At 50.3% G+C, this 17,891-nt stretch overlaps 1 protein-coding gene across 1 annotated transcript; it reads right to left on the bottom strand.

Annotated features, from left to right (window-relative positions):
* Window positions 1-7,688: 7,688 nt before the first annotated feature.
* SPC24 (SPC24 component of NDC80 kinetochore complex) lies at window positions 7,689-12,125 on the bottom strand. The gene is made up of 5 exons (XM_080674845.1): window positions 11,938-12,125; window positions 9,426-9,586; window positions 9,165-9,277; window positions 8,954-9,030; window positions 7,689-7,889 (listed from the first exon to the last, which is right to left on the bottom strand). Exons 1-5 carry the CDS (start codon window positions 12,095-12,097, stop codon window positions 7,783-7,785), a joined length of 618 nt encoding a protein of 205 aa, XP_080530971.1. The 5' UTR covers window positions 12,098-12,125; the 3' UTR covers window positions 7,689-7,782.
* Window positions 12,126-17,891: the final 5,766 nt, after the last annotated feature.

The raw sequence follows: 17,891 nt of genomic DNA on the forward strand, positions 1-17,891 counted from the left end.
AAGGATGTGACTTTTTTTAAAATTTTTAAAATATGTTTTCATTGATTTCAGAGAGAGGGATAGAAACATCAATGCTGAGAGATATTAATGATTGGCTGCCTCCTGCATGCCCCTTACTGGGGATCGAGCCCACAACCCAGGCATGTGCCCTGACCAGGAATCAGACCTGGTTCATGGGTTGACGCTCAACCACTGAGCCACACTGGCTGAGCAAGGACATACATTTTAGAAGGGGAAACATAACATTACTATATTTTAGAAGAATGTTAAACAGGATAATGGGACAGACAAATGCCTGGCAGCGGATCTGAGCTGAGTCCAAAAGAATAACTGGCCATGTGAGGATCTCTGGGGAGAGTCGCGGGGGCTGAGACACACACGGGCTTCATTGAACATGGTATTTCTGCAGGGCATATCCCTCCAGACCTTTGGGCCCTCGGAGTGGTTGGTGTGAGGTCCTCTGAAAGGATACAACGAAGGCTAAAAATGTGACTACATTCACCACTGAGATCTAACAAAAGTTTGGTGAATCTACAAATTCCACATAGAAATACCTGGCTAGAGCTTTGGGTGTCTGCTCTGCACACTGCAGGCCATCTCAGTACCCTACACCTCCACTCCCATGCACCCCAGCTTCACTTGAGCCTGGGCCTGTGGCCATTTCAGCATGCCCTTGAACATGGTAGTCAAACCACAAATAGTCCCTGAGTATCAATTGGGTACAGTCAGAGCCCACAGCAGATCTTTGGACAGAAAGAATTCAATATAGAGATCTAAGTATAAAAGACAAAGGAGGCAGCCAGGCCATGCGATGCCACCTCACACGCATTAGAATGACTATAATAAAAAACAAAAAAATAACAAGTGTTGGTGAAGATGTGGAGAAATCGGAGCCCTTATGCACTGTAGGTGGGAATGTAAAATGGTGCAGGCTGTGGAAATAGTATGGTGGTTTCTTGGGAAATTAAAAATAGAATTACTGCCCTAACCAGTTTGACTGGTGTATAGAGCATCGGCCTGCAGACTGAAGGGTCCCAGGATTGATTCAGGTCAAGGGCACATACCTTGGCTGCAGGCTCCATCCCGGGTTCCTGGTTGGGGCTCCTGTGGGAGTCAACCAATGGATGTCTCTCACATCGATGTTTCTCTCTCTGTGTCTCTCCGCCTCCCTTCCACTCTCCCTAAAAATCAATGGGGCCCAGCCCATGTGGCTCAGTGGTTGAGTGTTAGCCTATGAACCAGGAGGTCACAGTCAGATTCCTGGTCAGGGTACATGCCCAGGTTTTGGGGTCAATCCCTGGCAGGGGGGGGGTGGTGCAGGAAGCAGCTGATCAATGATTATCATCATTGATGTTTCTCTTTTTAAAAATATATTCTATTAATTTTTTATAGAGAGGAAGGGAGACGGATAGAGAGTTAGAAACATCGATCAGCTGCCTCCTGCACACCCCCTACTGGGGATGTGCCCACAACCAAGGTACATGCCCTTGACCATAATCGAACCTGGGACCCTTCAGTCCGCAGGCTGACGCTCTATCCACTGAGCTAAACCTGTTAGGGCATCATTGATGTTTCTATCTCCCTTTCTCCCTTCCTCTCTGAAATCAAGAAAAATATATTTTAAAAATAAAAATAAATGAAAAAATATATACCCTCGGGTGTAAATATATACATATATATATTTACATAATCCTCGGGTGAGGATTAACAACAACAACAAAAAGAATTACCATGTGATCCAGCAATTCTACTTCTAAGTATATAGACTCCCAAAGAATTAAAAGCAGTACACCGATGTTCATAGCAGTGTTATTCACAATAGCCAAGAGGTGGGCACAACCCGTGTCTATCGATAAATTCATGGATAAAGAAAATGTGCTGTATTCACACAATGGAATAATATTCCATCTTAAAAAGAACATTCGGACACGTTACAACATGAACCTTGCTCAGTGAAGTGTCAGTCACAAAAGAGCAAGACATTGCAGTTCTAGAAGATTCTTGGAGGAGCCAGATTCAGAGACAGAAAGTAGATGGTGGGTGCCAGCTGCTGCGGGGAAGCATGGGGAGTGAGTGTTTAATGGGGACAGAGGTGCTGTTTGGGAAGATGAGGAAGTTCTGGAGATGGATGGTCAATGTGAATGTACCTAATCCCACTGAACTATATACACTTATAGTTCATCCTTATAGGGGATGGCTTGGCCAGCGTGGCTCAGTGGTGGAGCATTGACCTATGAACCAGGAGGTCACGGTTCCATTCTCAGTCAGGGCACATGCCTGGGTTGCAGGCTTGATCCCCAGTATGGGGTGTGCAGGTGGCAGCCAATCAATGATTCTCTCTCATCATTGATGTTTCTATCCCTCTTCCTCTCCCTTCCTTTCTGAAATCAATAAAAATATATTTTAAAGAATGAAAAATGGTTAAGGTGATCAATTTTATGTGTATTGGACTACAATTAAAAATAGTGATGCCCTGGCCGGTGTACCTCAGTTGATTGGGCATCGTCCCGTGCACTGAAAGATTGCCAGTTCGGTTCAATTCCCAGTGAGGGCACATGCCTGGGTTTCAGCCTTGATCCTTGGTAGGGGCTGTGCAGGAGGCAACCGGTTGATGTTCCATTCTCACATCAATGTTTCTCTCTCTCTCCCTCTTCCTTCTTCTCTAAAAATCAATAAAGATATTTTTTAAATAGTGATACTTTTTTAAAAAAAGAGCAAATAGGGGACAAGGAGGGAACTAGAAATATGCCACAGCTGAGGGAAGGCTTGGCAGGAACGGACCCCGGGGCAGGGGCACTGGGTGGGGAAGAGCACAGGCTGAGTCAGGCTGCCTGGGTTGACAGATGACCTTGGGCCCATCAAAGCCAGTTTCCCCAATAAAGCTGGGCCAAGGCTAATCTACCTCCCGTTCTGTGATCTGTGGTTGGAGCTGAAGGCCAGGAGCCGCAGGGACTGCTATCATTTCTGTCCACAGGGTGGCACTTCCTTCCTTCCGCCTTTTGTCTTGGGAAGGTTCCAAAATGCCTCTGGGGGTGAAAGCTGAACTGGCCAAACAGGAAGCATCAGGGGCTTGCACACAGACGGTCAATAATTGGGTGATTGACTGAGCCCATGCTCAGCCATGTGGCAAATGGGACAAATGAACCTGAATGGCCTGCACAGGGGAGTTGGCCAAGGGATGGCTGGAGGGAGCTGTGAAGGGGTTAGAGCTGTGAAGGGGTGGGAGAGGCAGAGGTAGAGAAGTTTCTGGTACCTGGCCTTGGCGGCTTTGTTGAAGGAGTAGTCACTATTACCCATCAGGCACCCCGCTGGGCACTGACTATGGCACCGACTGGGGTTAGAGGTTTGTGACATACAAGGATGTACATGTCTGCAGGATGAACTCATCCGCTCCCTGCGGTGACTGGCACCCACTTTACAGATGGGGAGGGGGAGGCTCGGGGTCCCTGGACCGACTCCCCTGGCCTTTTTCCACCACCAGCCTGGGACGGCCACCATGGGGGTAACCCCCTTTCTGGCTGCAGTCCTCTGGGCTCAGAATGGGTCCTTTAGTGAAAGGCATGTCACCAGGTAAAGCTCCCTGGCCAGCCCCCTGGCCTATGGGCTTGGCCTGCACCCAAGGCGCTAGTCCTGGAAGGGTAGGGGCGGCAGCCTGGAGTTTGGGGGCTGCCTCCCCAATATGGGTGCAGGATCAACAGCTCTGGCAGGTCGGGGTGGGTGGCAGAAGAAGCTGCTCTCCCAAGCCCGATGCTCTACATGTCCTCTGCTGCTTCCCGCCCCCAGCCCTGGCGCCCCAAACCACAGCTGCCTGTGGTGAGTCAGGCTGGAGCCTGCGGGGCTGGGCCCAGGTCCTCTGGAGGGAAGGGGGAGAAGGGGGACAGGGGGAGAGCTGCCCCCCAATGCCCTGCCCGGGAGGTGGGGTGGGGGGAAAGCAGCACCCTCTCCCCCTGAGATGATGAAGGAATGAGGCTGAGGGTTGTGTGAGCTGTACAGGTCCTGTCACCCACCCCTGGGCTTGGCCGTCTCCCCTCCAGGCAGTTCAGCTCAGGTTTCAGTGCAGCTTCCTGCCCTCAGCGGAGGGGCTTCCTCCTTCCCGAGCCCCACCCTCCCCAGCCCAGCTGTTCCCACTCACTCTGGCCTCTCCCACGCTGCCTGGGATGAAGGAGGGGAGCTTGGGAGTTCACAGTGAGACCAGCACCCCTGGACTCTGAAATCCTCCCCATGTCTCACTGGACTGCAGGCCCAGCGTGATCAAGCCCTGTGGCCTCAGGGTCCCCTGCGCCCTGGCTGCTCTGTGGTTCAGAACACCAGCCTTGCACTTGCTGTTCCCTCTGCCGGGATCACTGGCTCCAACTTTTGTCCCTGGGGGCTCAGGTCTGGGCTCTCATGACACCTCCTCCCTGGGCCTCCTACCAAGCCCTTGCCCCCCCAAATACCAACAGCATTTATCAATAACTGGAATGACCTCAGGGTTAAATTCAAGTTCTGGATCCAGTGCAAACCCCAGCTCTGCCAACATCAGCTGCCAACCCTTACCTGTAAGGAGCCACGGAGCCAGCACACAGCACCCGCTCAACCATGATGCCATGGCCTCCATGGAGGGTGGCTTCCTGAACGGGGTGCAGGTCACAGATGTGAGCCCACATTTCTAAGTCAGCCGAGGCCACTGGGGGTCCTGGGACCACCGTGCGGGTGGATCAGTGTGGGCCACACACGGAGGGCCCCAGGGAATCCAAACAATGCTGTGTCGATGCCCAGAGACCGGTCCTGCTGGCCTTCCTCCAGCCGCTCGCTGATCTCGCCGGGGGTGTGGGGTGAGGGGTTTGGCCTCAGCAACACCACCTGTCAGCCAGGTTGACCAGGCGTGTGCATATCTAACCAGCAACCACTGATCAAGAATGACTTCACGGCCCTAGCTGGTTTGGCTCAGTGGATAGGGCGTCAGCCTGCGGACTGAAGGGTCCCGGGTTCAATTCTGGTCAAGGGCACATGCCTGGGTTGCAGGCTCAATCCTCAGTAGGGGGTGTCATTGATGTTTCTATCTCTCTCTCCCTCTCCCTTCTTCTCTGAAATCAATAAAAATCTATAACAAAACTATATGCCCCCTCCCGTATCTTAAAAAAAAAAAAGACTTCACGTATCTGAATCTAGGCCTGCTTCTGTCACCTTTAGGGCTTGACCAAGTGCAGGTGTTAGTCTCAGTTCTCGTTGGTCTCTTTCTACCTGTGTGACCCTGGACAAGGCGCAGACGCCTCAGAGGCGCCTTCTCATCTGAAAAGTGAAGTGACCCTGGGCCCCCACTGTTCTGACTGGTCCGTGCCGTGCCCGTCTCCCATCGGTAACATGAATCGTCCTCACTGCTCAGGATGGTGCCAGGCCCACACTGGGGGTGGGGTGGGCGCAGGATTAGGAACGGGGCGGCGGTGTAGGGCTGACCCTCAGTTCTGTAGTCTGGTGACCTGGTTCCCCACCCCCTGGCCTGGGGACATGAATCTTACTCCTTCCTCCACAGGGCTGGGCTAGCGCTCAGTGGCTTCTGGCCAGCCTCCAAAATTCAGAAAAGAGCTGGTGGAGAGGCTCCAAGAATGGGCGGGGGTGGGAGCAGGGGCGCAGGCTGGAGGCTGTGGGCCTGAGCCTATCCTGCTGGCTGTCCCAGGCATCTGGCCAGATCCCGGCAGTGAGTCAGGGCCGAAGCATGTTGGAGGGCCAGGGCCTCTCCCGGCCCCTGTGAGCTCAGGCACCTCCCTGAACCCACGCACCCAAAGGGCCCCTGGCCAGGCCATGCTCCCACACATACTTGCTCTCTCCTTTGGGTCAGTCCCAGGAAACCGGGGTGTAGGGGAGGACAGACATGGCCCCTCTGAGCCTGGGTTCATGCAGTCTCCCTAAAGGGACCTTCCTCTTGGGGAAACCGAGCTGCAGGCAGGCACAGGCCTCCATGGCCCCCCTAGAACAATGGACCCAACCCCAACCCTGCTTTCTCTCCAGGCACTCTAGGTTTAGGGGGAAATACGCTCTTCTCCTGCCCTGGACTTTCAACTGGGCTGGGGGCACTCCTGGCACCTTTCCCCACAAAGGTGAGCAGGTGGGAGGCCAGCTGTGCTAGCAGGAATGGCCACCAGAGTGACAGCTGTTACTCAGCTGACCACAGGCCAAAGTCTGCTTTGGCTGCAAGGCTGGTCAGCAGCCTTGGGGGAACTCCCCCTGGGACACTGGCAGTAGCCGGAAACATTTGTGGGTGTCACAACGGAGGTGGGTGCTCCAGGCATCTAGCGGGTAGAGGTCCAGGGATGTTGCTCAATGTCCTGCAATGTCCAGGACTGCCCACCACAGACAATGACTGGCCCCGACGGTCACCAGGGCCAAGGTGGAAAACCCTAGTGTAGGTCGTCTGTTGCCCTTTAGACGTGGATGGTGCAGATGGGGGCTCTGCTCCCACTTCACACCGTAAGACTCTACTGACCGGGAAACAGCAGCAGCCCAGAGGGCTGTGTGAACAGGAACAGCCAGGCGCTGGCATGCAGCAGGGACCCAGGAGTTCTGGAACTGTGTGAGCGGAATGGGCAATCGGCCCTCTTTACTGGGCCCATCTCCCTAGTGCCCTGCAGGCAGGCTTCCTTGCCCCAGGACCTCCGGGGTCAGTGCTGAGTGCCCACTGGATGTGCTCAGGTGCTGCTAGAACTTGCTGTTGCCGCTGCCTAGAATGCCCGTCTCTGATTAAAACACCAATTGTGCTTATTGTAAACACTTCAGTTGTATACAGGTGTATAGAACCCAACACCCAGAGCTTCCTGGAACAATCTACTGGCTTCGGGCAAAGCTTATCCAGGGGGCAACAGGTGTCCCTGGCTCTACTTCCCCCTCCTCAGGCAGGCAGGTCGCGAGCTTCCCACTGAGTAATACCCAAATCACTGAAAATGCGCTTTAGATGAACACTGACTGGCCGGCCCTGGTCTAGGTTCCATGCTTAATCAGTTAAGGTTTATTTTGACTGTTTGGGATAGAAACACAAAAGTAACAATGGCACACACAGGATAGTTTAGGGTCAACCTATTTTCCCCCTTTAAAGAAGTCCAGGGCTGACACCAGCTCTCCCGTCATCAGATACCAGTTCTGTAACATCCCCATAGCGCTGCACCCCTCCTTACTTGCGGAATGTGGCTGCCAGGTCTCCAGCCATCACACCCAAATTCCAGAAAATAAAAGGCCAGGGGAAAGAAAGGGAATACTCCCTTGCCTTTTAAGGATCCTTCTAAAAGTTTCATACAACACTTCCACTTACATTTCATTGGCTCAATTTAGCTGCAAAAGAGGCTGGGAAATGAGTTTTGACCAGGCATAGCTCTGGGGTGGCATCTGCTCACACGTGACTCCTCCATGGGGCAAAGGGATCCTTTTCACCTTCATCTGTGTCTTGGGTGCCTAGCACAGTTCTGGCACACAGTGGCACTCAAAGATACTCTCTGAATGAATAAAAAAGGGCCAAACTTGAATAATAAATGATCAAGACCCGGAATTTGTCTTCATACACTATGGTGTCATTTGTACAGTGTTGTCACAGATGTGAAGTCACAGGCCTGGCACAGTTAAGTCAGTTCTCTATGGTTACCTGGCCCAGGGCAGTCCAGCATCTGAGGCAAAAATCGGGAGAGGAGGGGGAGAATTCAGTAAAAATCCCATTTATGTTTAAACATTTAATTTTAAGCTGATCTCACCACCAAGGCACTAACCACACACCACAAATGATTCCCGCTGTATGCAAGACTGTCCGAGAGGCTCCTGCTACCACTCCGTATCCACCAAACTCCAAAGATAGTCGCTGATGAATTTCTTGGAGAGCTGGGTGCTGTCCAGGTGGATGGGCTGGGCCACGCTGGGGCCACAATGGACTGAGGGCACGATGTAAGGAAACCCAATGCACAGCCTCCCCATGACCCCACAGCAAAAGGATGCCTTCAAAAATGTGTTAGTAAGATGTGTAGAGACTAACAGATTTTCGTGAAGAAAATTTTAAGCTCTAATAATGCACCATATTGTTTTTTAAATTGTGGTAAAATACATATAACATGAAATTTACCACCTTAACCTTTTTTTTTTTTTTTAAATCCTCATCCGAGGATATTTTTCCATGGATTTTTAGAGAGGGAAAGACAGAAATATCGATGTGAAAGAAACACATCGATTGGTTGCCTCCTGCACATGCCCCCACCAGGGCCCAGGCTGGGGTGGAGCCTGCAACCGAGGTACATGTCCTTGACTGGAATTGAACCTGGGACCCTTTGGTCCGCAGGCCAACGCTCTATCCAGAGGTGAGGGCACCATCTTAACCATTTTTAAGTGTGTAGGTCAGGGGCATTAACACATGCATACTGTTGTGCAACCATCACCACCATCCATCTCCAGAACATTTTCATTGTAAAATAGAAACACTGTCCCCATTAAACACTAACTCCCCAGCCCCTGAAACCTACCACCTACTTCCTGTCTCTATGACTTTGACTCCTGCACGTGCCTGGACCAGGACCCAGGCGGGGGAGGAGCCTGCAACCGAGGTACATGCCTTTGACCGGAATCGAACCTGGGACCTCATGTAAGTGCAATCTTACAGTATTTATCTTTTTGTTCCTGGCTTTTTTTCACTCAGCATGTCCTCCAGGTTCAAGCATGTTGTAACATGTCAGAATTTCCTTCCCTTTAAGGCTGAATACTATGCCATTGTACCTGTACACTCCATTGTTTATCCAGTTATATAGCAATGAACACATGGGTTGCCTCCACCTTCTGTGACCAATGCTACTATGAACAATGATGTATCTGTCCCAGTCCCTGCTTTCAGTTCTTTAGTATTTATACTCGGAAGTGTATAGGACCCCCATCCTGTTTTCCACAGCAGCTGCAGCATTTTACATCCCCACCAGCAGTGCACAGGGCTCCTTTTCTCCACAAAGGATACTGCCTTTGATCATCCCCGGTTCACACTCATAATCCCACTCAATTTTACTAATTCGGTGATAAAGTTGAGCCACATACCTGTATAAGAATACAAAAGAGAGACAGAGAGAGAGAGAAAAGAAAGTTACCCCAGCATCAACCCCCGAAAAAAGCTGTGGACTGAGCACACACAGACTCAGGCATGCACTCACACTGGCATTTATGGGACCTACATGGCTGCAGGGATGGTGACCGTTGTGTCGTCGTCAACTTCCTTCTCCTGTTTTTCGAGATCAGCCTCAACCTCCTTGAGGTCCTCTAGCTCTCTGGTGAGCTGAGTAGAGCAGGAAGTTAAGGATCCCTGACTCTGGAGGGAGGGCTGCCTATATGCTAAAACCAGCCCCATGGGCCCAGGGCTTCTGGCTCCAAGCATGGTTTCTAGTGTGAATGACTTCACACCTCCCATGAGAGGCTGAGGCCCAGCTGTTTCAAACAAGCAGGAAAGGATATAGGAGGCTGGCCTTCAGGTGAGTGTCCTGCTCGCTGGCCTTCTGAAGTTTGGCTTCAATCTGCTGCAATTCAGCACCCCCCTGGCACGCCTGCTCCTTCGCATCGAGAAGGCTCTGGGCCACATCCTTCTCTGCCTTGAGGATCTCTGTGGGGTGGGAGAAGGCTGAGGCCCAACTCGGGCTTCCTGGGGTCTGTCCTGGGACAGCCCGAGGAGCAGACTGTGGTTCATGAGCCTGTGGCCTCAACTACCCCTCCCCCACCCCCCGCATCAACGATGAATGGTCCCACTTTCCTGTCTGCAGCTCCCCAACCCATTCATCTTATTTCCGAACACCCACTAGACAGTTTCACCCGGACCTCGCATAAATACTGCCATTTCACTGAAACACATTTGAATCCACACAAAATAACTAACTAACTAACTAAATAAATAAATATGGTTCTTCTTGCACACCTAATCTTAATTTATAACGTCACAATCCCTCCTGTTGCCCGAGCAAGAAGCCTGGGACTGACTCACTTTCTGCATCCAATCGGCCATCCAGGCCTGACAGGTCCCCTGCCTCCCTGGTGCAGGTCCTTTGTCCCTCGAGGACCACCTGTACGCCTCCCCCATGTGCCCTGGCTTGGTCTCTCCTGTTGCCAATCTGCCGATCCTCTCTTCCTTCTACCTTCAGAGTGGCTGCATCAGAGGCCAAATGTGAAGTCACTCCCCTACTCGAAGACCTCCCATGGCTCCCCAGTGTCTCCCGGACAAGGTCCAGGGCCCTTTAAGCACCTTCACTATTCCTGCCAGCCTCCTCTCTCCCTACTCTTCACCCCACCACGTGTTGTTCTCTCTGCTCTGGCTACAAGGATGCCTCATTCTGCAAATGCCACATTTTTCACAGTCCTGGGCCTCTGCCTGCCTGTCCTCCATGGGAGACATCCGGACCTCCTGGGTAATGCCAGACAGTGGGACACGCTCTTCTCCCTCCTGGGGCATGACTGTGCTCCCATGACAGCCCCTCTCCCATTGAATTACTTCTTCCTCAAACCAGAGATTGCATGTTATAGTCACCATGTATTGCCAGCACCTACTCAGAATAAACACATGTGGAACACAACATCCAGAAAGATTAAAAACACCTTCAGGTTACTGTGTTCCTTCCCATAGAGTTGGAGGAACCGGCCAACACAGATTAAAAATGCTTCTCCAAGGGCTGGCATTTAAGTGTTTCCAAACTGACATGGAGTTAATTTTTAACCAAAGTATTATTACATGTATATGGTTGTGAACATTTAAACATGCGTGTACGCACACACGCGCACGCACACACATGCACATGCCCCCCTCTAAGGCTCTCCACCCCTGAGGCAGGGACTTTCAACTCTTCACTGTTTTCTCAGGCACTGACCTTCATAGTTTTAAGTAATCGCTTATGCTGCTTTCTTGATTTGTCTGTTTGAGACGTGCCTGCTGATTTCCTGTTAGGAGAGCTGAGGGTCTGGCTTTCTTATAAAGCCTTCCTGTCCCTTCTCCACTCACCCTCCTGAGTGTGTGCTCTGTGTGCAGGATAACCTGGGAGCCCCTGCTCAGCGCATCCTCACAACCCTGAGGGAGGTGGCCCAACCCCTCCCACCATTTCAGAGGTGAAGAACAGATGCCCAGAGGTTCAGGGACTTGTCCGCAGCACATAGCTCCGAAGCCTGGATCTGAACCGGATTCACTGACTCAGAACCCCAGCTCCCTAGAACATGGACTCTTCTCTCTCCAGCCCCAAATCCAACCAACTGTGGCTCAGGGCTAAGAGTCTTATATTTGATGGTGTCTTGGATTCGACAAAAATGACACTATTTGTCCAGTGTTCTCTCCACATACAGCCGGAAGCACTTTATCCACATCAATTTATTTAATCCTCTCCATAGCCCTGGCTCCTCCCCTCACCTCCTTAGGGTTCCTGCTAACATCATCTCAGGCCTTCCCTGACCCCGCCCCCAAAACATCACCACTCCTCCCTACACAACCTAGTTTTTCTCCTTGGTCTGTCGCTTCCAGACGTATTCATTTTTTCTTACCATCCCATACTAGCATATCAGCTCCCCTAAGGGATTTTGTTTTGTTCTCTGCTGCCATCCAGGGTGGGCACTATGCCTGGCACACAGCAGGTGCTAAGTAAAACATCTAAATAACCTTAGGAAGTGTAATTTGACTCCTGAGCCCCAATTCAAACCCAGAGTCTCCCAGTCCTGCTCACCGAGCGCTCAGAACTGCGTCAGACGCCCAAACTCCTATATTTACCACCAAACCCCTGAAGGTGGTTGCTGTCCTAAAGTTTTCACGGGTCGAGAAACTGAGGCTCAGAGTGAGCAGCGCCCGCCCGCTAGCCCCATGGGAAATTGGCTAAGGGTTGGGGGCACGCAAGAGGGCGGGGCTTTGGAGGCCGCCCTGGCCGCACCCTCCCAAGAGGAGGGCCTGGGTCCCGGCCTCGCCCCCGCGGTGGCCCCTGCCCTCACCTCGCAGCTGCTGCTCGGCGCCGTCTTGCGTCTCCAGCAGCCGCTCCACCATCTGCCCGTAGCGCCCCAGCAGCCGCCGCTGCTGCGCCGCAGCGTGGTTGGCGCCCAGGAGGCTCAGCAGCCCCTGGCACAACTCCTCCATGTCGCGGAAAGCCGCCATGACTGCGCGAGCGCCAATCCCGCGCAAATTTAACTGTTTGCTAGGTCCGCCCCCTTCCTGAAGAGATCCATTTCTATTGGCTTGATCCTCGAATGGGGGACGCCCTCTGGTCTGGCCTAGTACGCCTGCGCCGGGTCCTCCGTCAGGCATTGGCGATGGCCAATCGACGCAGGGAGGCGGGGGTTGCCTCTAGGTCCTACCTGATGCGCCTGCGCAGACGGGAAAGTGGCTGCTAGAGCTTGAAGCTGTTGATATCTCCTTAGTTGGAGCACCTGCCGCAGGCAGGGCGGCATTCTAAGGGCCAGTGAATTGCTTCTAGTGGATCTGAGGTTCTACAGTGTGCGTGGGAGACTCCCAATAAGTAAGTAAATTCAATAAGTGTCTGCATAGCAAGATGGAGTCTACAACCAGATTTATTGGATTCCAATCCCAGCTTTGCTACTTACTAGCTGTGTTACCTTGGGCACATAATTTCATCCCTCTGTGCCTCACTTTCCTTCTCAATAAAGTGAGGATCATCATTGTACTTGCTTCAGGGTTGGCGTGAGATTAAATGAGGACGATCTCTCTGTTACTCAATAGGAGCCATATACGTGTTAAATAAAACATATGAAATACTAGCTGGTGAGGTGCTTAATGCACCAAACATCATGCTATGTGCGTGGTTACAGCAGAGGAAAGACAAACTGCACACTTGTGACATGTTCCTCAAACTGAGGTGAAGAAATAAAAGCAGTGGGTCATGATCAGCCGTTTCTACAAAATGTAATGGAAAAATTCAGTGCATTGTGTATGGAAGTTTAGTTACGTACTTGTATTGTTTGGGGACACTCCAAATTCTGCATTTGTATCCTGGGTGTGGCAGGTTGTATTTCTGAAAAATGACTACAGAAATACCGTAGTTCCAACTTTGCCACTCCCCCATCAAAAGCTAGACTCTAATTCCTTTCCTCTTTTTTTAAAAAAAATATATTTTATTGATTTTTTACAGAGAGGAAGGGAGAGGGAGAGAGAGTTAGAAACATTGATGAGAGAGAAACATCAATCAGCTGCCTCCTGCACCCCCCCCCCCACTTGGGATGTGCCCGCAACCAAGGTACATGCCCTTGACCGGAATCGAACCTGGGACCCTTGAGTCTGCAGGCCGACGCTCTATCCACTGAGCCAAACCAGTTAGGGCTCCTTTCCTCTTTAACATGAGCAGGACTTTGTGCAACAAATAGCATGTGGCAGAAAGGACACTGCAACTTCCAAGCATAGGTCAGAAACTAGGATACATCTTTTGCCTGCTGATAGCTCTCTCTCTCAGTCTTGGGTTGCTCTCGCGCTCTCTCTCTCTCTCTCTCTCTCTCTCTCTCTCTCTCTCTCTCTCTCTGAGCCCAACTGCCATGGTGAGAGGAGGCCCAGGCAACGTGAAGGTCCCAGATAAGCCAGCATGAAGCACCAGACAAGTGAGTGAATATTGAAATGATTCCAACTCCCAGCCTCAGGCCATCCCAGCTGACACCAAGAGGAGCAAAAATGAGTTGTCCCCATCAAGCCCTGCTCAAACTGCAAATCTGTGAGCAAGATAAATGTCGTTGTTTAAAGCCAGTAAATTTTGGGGTAATTTGTTACACAGCCATGACACCTGAGTGGCTGGGGCACATGTGAAATTTATATTACTATAGGTCACATAAAAATATCATTGAAAGTCACTGCTATAGCAGCAAGACCTCATAATAAGAAAGAAAACATGAACAGGATCTTTTGAACTGGAACACCTGCTGTGAAGGCAATTAAACAGGGTCATAGGATAGTCACTAGATTTGGGGTGGGGGACGGTGATCAGGATTGGACTTCCTGAGCAGGGGATATATGAACTAGGACCTGAGTGATGAAAAGGTGTTGGAATATAAATAGCCAGGGAGAAGAAAGAGCAAGTGCAAAGGCTGCTGAGGTGGAGAAAATTTTTAATTTGTTTAAGAAATAGCAAGGCGGTTGGTGTGGCTGGAGAGGGGTGAGCAAGAGGGTTGCCAGGGGCCCTGAAGTTCTCTCTGGTGTAACAGGAAGCATTAGAAGACATTAAGTAGGGGTGAGCTAGGGAAGATCTCGATTCCAGATCTTCTGGAATCGAGAGAACTTGCGGGCTGACTGGGTGTATAAAATGAGGAAGAGAGTTTAGGACCCCAGAAGACCATCCCCAGATTTTTTGGATTAAGAAGCTCCCCAGCCTTTGTCTCACGGACCAGCTAGAAGATTTAGAAGTCATGACACCTGCCCTGGTCGTTGTGTCTCAGTTGGTTGAGTGTCATTCCGTGCACTGAGAGGTCACAGGTTCCATTCCTGGTCAGGGCACATGCCTGGGTTGTGGGTGCAGACTGGATCCCCAGTAGGGCCATGCAGGAGGCAGAGCAATTGATATTCCACTCTCTCACTGATGTTCTCTCTACTCCTCCCTTCCTTTCTCTCTAAAAATCAGCAGGAATATTGTATATCTATAAAAGAAGCCATGACACCTGCGTTGTTTCCTGCAGGAATATTGGTGTCTGGTGTCTAGGCATGGAGCCTGGTCCCCAGAGTCAGCACTCAAGGCCAGTGTTGCTCACCCTCCTGATGGCTGAGCATTGGATGATGACATTGCTCTGTCACCATCAGCTGTGTGACCTTTGGTGGCAGGAGCTCACCTTCTGTGCCCAAAGGCAGTGGGGTGGATTACTTAACAATGCAGAATGAAATAATGAGGAGATAAGGCCTTGGATTCAGTTTCTGGCTCTGCAGTTTACCTGTGACCTTGGCAAGTTCTTAACCTTTCTAAGCCATGGGCTAATGATAGCTCTCTTATCAGTTGGGGGCGGGGGGGGGGGGTGTTCAAGAGATAAGCCATTTGAAATTGCACAACCATAGCCTGACATATATAAATGCTCCGGTCAAAAAAAGGCCACTCACCTTTCTTCCAAAAAGCAAAGTCAGAACCACTTCACAGCCAGAAGGACGACTACTATTAAAAAAAAGCAAGCCCTGGCCAGTGTGGTTCAGTTGGTGGAACACCATCCTCCTACACCAAAAGGTCATGGGTGGTTTGATTCTGGGACAGGGCACATAGGTTACAGGTTCGACCCCAGTTGGGGTGTGTGTGAGAGGCAGCCAGTTGATGTTTCTCTTTCACATTTCTCTCTCTCCCTCCCTTCCTCTCTCAAAAATCAATAAACACGTCCTCCGGTGAGGATGAAAAACAAAACAACAGAAAATAAATGTTGGCGGGGATGTGAAGAAGTCGGAACCCTTGGGACTCTGGTCATTATAGGTGGGAATGTAAAATGGTGCAGCCACTGTGGAGCACAATATACAACAATAATTTAAATAAATAAAAACAAAGAAAACAATATAGCAGTGCCCCCTCCCTTGAATTACAAAGAATTACCATGTGACCTAGCAATTTCACTTCTAAGTATATACCCCCAAGTTGAAAGCTGGAACCTGAAAAGATATGTGTGTGGTAGGCAGTTAGACATGAGCAGAGCAAGGACGATGGGCCAGGCCCAGAACACAGAAGGTCACCAGGACGGAAAGCCCTAGGTGCCTAGCAAAAGAGGGTTGTCAGGTGGGATCTCCCTGGGGTGACATTTCCTCCCCTGGCATATCAATGGTCCCCTGGTGGTTTGGACCCGCCCCCCTTGACCTTGAGATAACATCTCCTGCCTAGAGGTAACATCTAGGCCTCACCTATATTTCAGCTCCAGGCCCAGAAAAGCAGCAAAACCAGACCAGCGACCCCATGGCTGACCTCAGGACCAACTGCATTGGAGGATGAATCAGTGGAGACCTTGACCCTGCAAGGACACACCTGGAAAGCCGATCAATATTCTATTAAGACCTTCCCCTGGCACCTCCCCTAAAATCTTTACCCTCAAAACCCTTGGAATGAGGATTCAGCTCACTCTGCTCCCAGGAGCTTGCCCACGCTTTTCGTTTTTCGCTTTCCCCTTCCTCTCTGCCTCCCCCCTCCTCTCTGCCTCCCCCCAGACACTTTACCATTAGCTTCCTCACTTCCAAGCTCCCAAGGCCCTTCCTTTCCCTCTATAACTTGTTTCCTAAGCCCATTTCGTCTAGGAGTTGCTGCTTCTACCTCTGTGAATTTCCCTAAATGTTCTCCCGTGAGGATGAAAAACAAAACAAAACTTAATGTTCTCCTATAGTGTGAGCTTTGGCCCTGAAATCTTTCCTAGCCAGAACTCAAGTATCAAGGTAGCTAAACCCGGTCTGGTCTGACCCTCCCAGTCTAACACCTACCCATTTGTACACCAGCATTATTGACAGTCGCCAACAAGTAGAAGCAATTAGGTGTCTATTGTTGGATGAATGGATAAACAAGATGTAGTATATACATACTATGAAATATGATTCAGCCTTAAAAAGGGAAGGACATTCTGCCATATGCTACAACACGGATGAATCTTAAGGATATTATGCTAAGTGAAATAAGCCAGACACAGAGGACAAATCCCGTATGGTTCCACTTATGTGAGGTCCTAGAGCAGGCAAATTCATAGAATGGTGCCTGGAGCTGGGGGTGGGGGGTGATGAGTTAATGTTTAATGGGGACAGAGTTTCAGTTTAGGAAGATGAAGAGTCCTGGAAATGGGTGGTGGTGATGGCTGCACAACAATCTGAATGTACTTAATGCCACCAAACTGAAACTTAAAAATGGTTTAGCCCGGCCAGTGTGGCTCAGTGGTTTAGCGTCGACCCATAAACCAGGAGGTCACGGCACATGCCCTGGCGTCAAGCGCGATCCCAAGTAGGGGGTGTGCAGGAGGCAGCTGATCAATGATTCTCTCTCATCATTGATGTTTCCACCCCTCTCTTCCTCTCCCTTAAATCAATAAAAACATATTTAAAAATCATATATTGCCCTGGCTGGTGTGGCTCAGTGGTTGGAGTGTCCACCTGGGCACCAAAGGGCTGTGGGTTTGATTTCCCGGTCAAAGGCTTGTACCTGGATTACAGGTTCATTCCCTGGCCCTGGTCAGAGCATGTTTGGGAGTGGGCCAGTCAACGTGTGTCTCCCTGCCATCGATGTTTCCCACCTCCCTTCCACTCTCTCTAAAAAAATCAATGGAAAAATATACTCGGGTAAGGATTAACCAAAAAAATCATGTATTAAAAAAATTAGCTTGGTGGGCATGGCTCAGTGGTTATCGACCTATGAACCAGGAGGTCGTGGTTCTGTTCCCGGTCAGGGCACATGCCGCTTGGGTTGTGGGCTCGATCCCCAGGAGGCAGCCGATCAATGATTCTCATTGATGTTTCTATCTCTCTCTCTCCCTCTTCCTTCCTAAAATCAATAAAAATATATTTTAAAAAATTAAAGCAAGAGCCCAAACCAGTTTGGCTCAGTGGATAGAGCGTTGGCCTGCGGACTGAAGGGTCCCGGGTTCGATTCCAGTCAAGGGCATGTACCTTGGTTGCGGGCACATCCCCAGTGGGAGGTGTGCAGGAGGCAGCTGATCGATGTTTCTCTCTCATCGATGTTTCTAGCTCTCTATCCCTCTCCCTTCCTCTCTGTAAAATATCAATAAAATATATTTAAAAAAATTAAAGCAAGAAACTGGGTGGTGGTGGGGAATGGGTTCTTAAGCATTAGCTGAACAAGATTAGCAAAGAGGACAAAATGGTCCTGGGCAATTACTTGTGAGAAACAATTTTTTAAAAAACAGGCCAATCTTTCTTTTTTAAAAATATAGTTTTATTGCTTTCAGAGATGGAGAGATAGAAACATCAATGATGAAAGAGAATCATTGATTGGCTGCCT

Source organism: Plecotus auritus, assembly GCF_963455305.1.
Source record: "Plecotus auritus genome assembly, chromosome: 6".
In the NCBI taxonomy this organism is placed as follows: Eukaryota; Metazoa; Chordata; class Mammalia; order Chiroptera; family Vespertilionidae; genus Plecotus; species Plecotus auritus.

Bases quoted from the DNA above. Each gene is read 5' to 3' on its own strand.
- SPC24 (XM_080674845.1), bottom strand. From the start codon at position 12,097: ATGGCGGCTTTCCGCGACATGGAGGAGTTGTGCCAGGGGCTGCTGAGC. The intron at 9,587-11,937 runs GTGAGGGCAGGG...CCCACCCCACAG, and splicing joins CGCCGAGCAGCAGCTGCGAG to AGATCCTCAAGGCAGAGAAG. The intron at 9,278-9,425 runs GTTTGAAACAGC...TCCTTAACTTCC, and splicing joins TCCTATATCCTTTCCTGCTT to TGCTCTACTCAGCTCACCAG.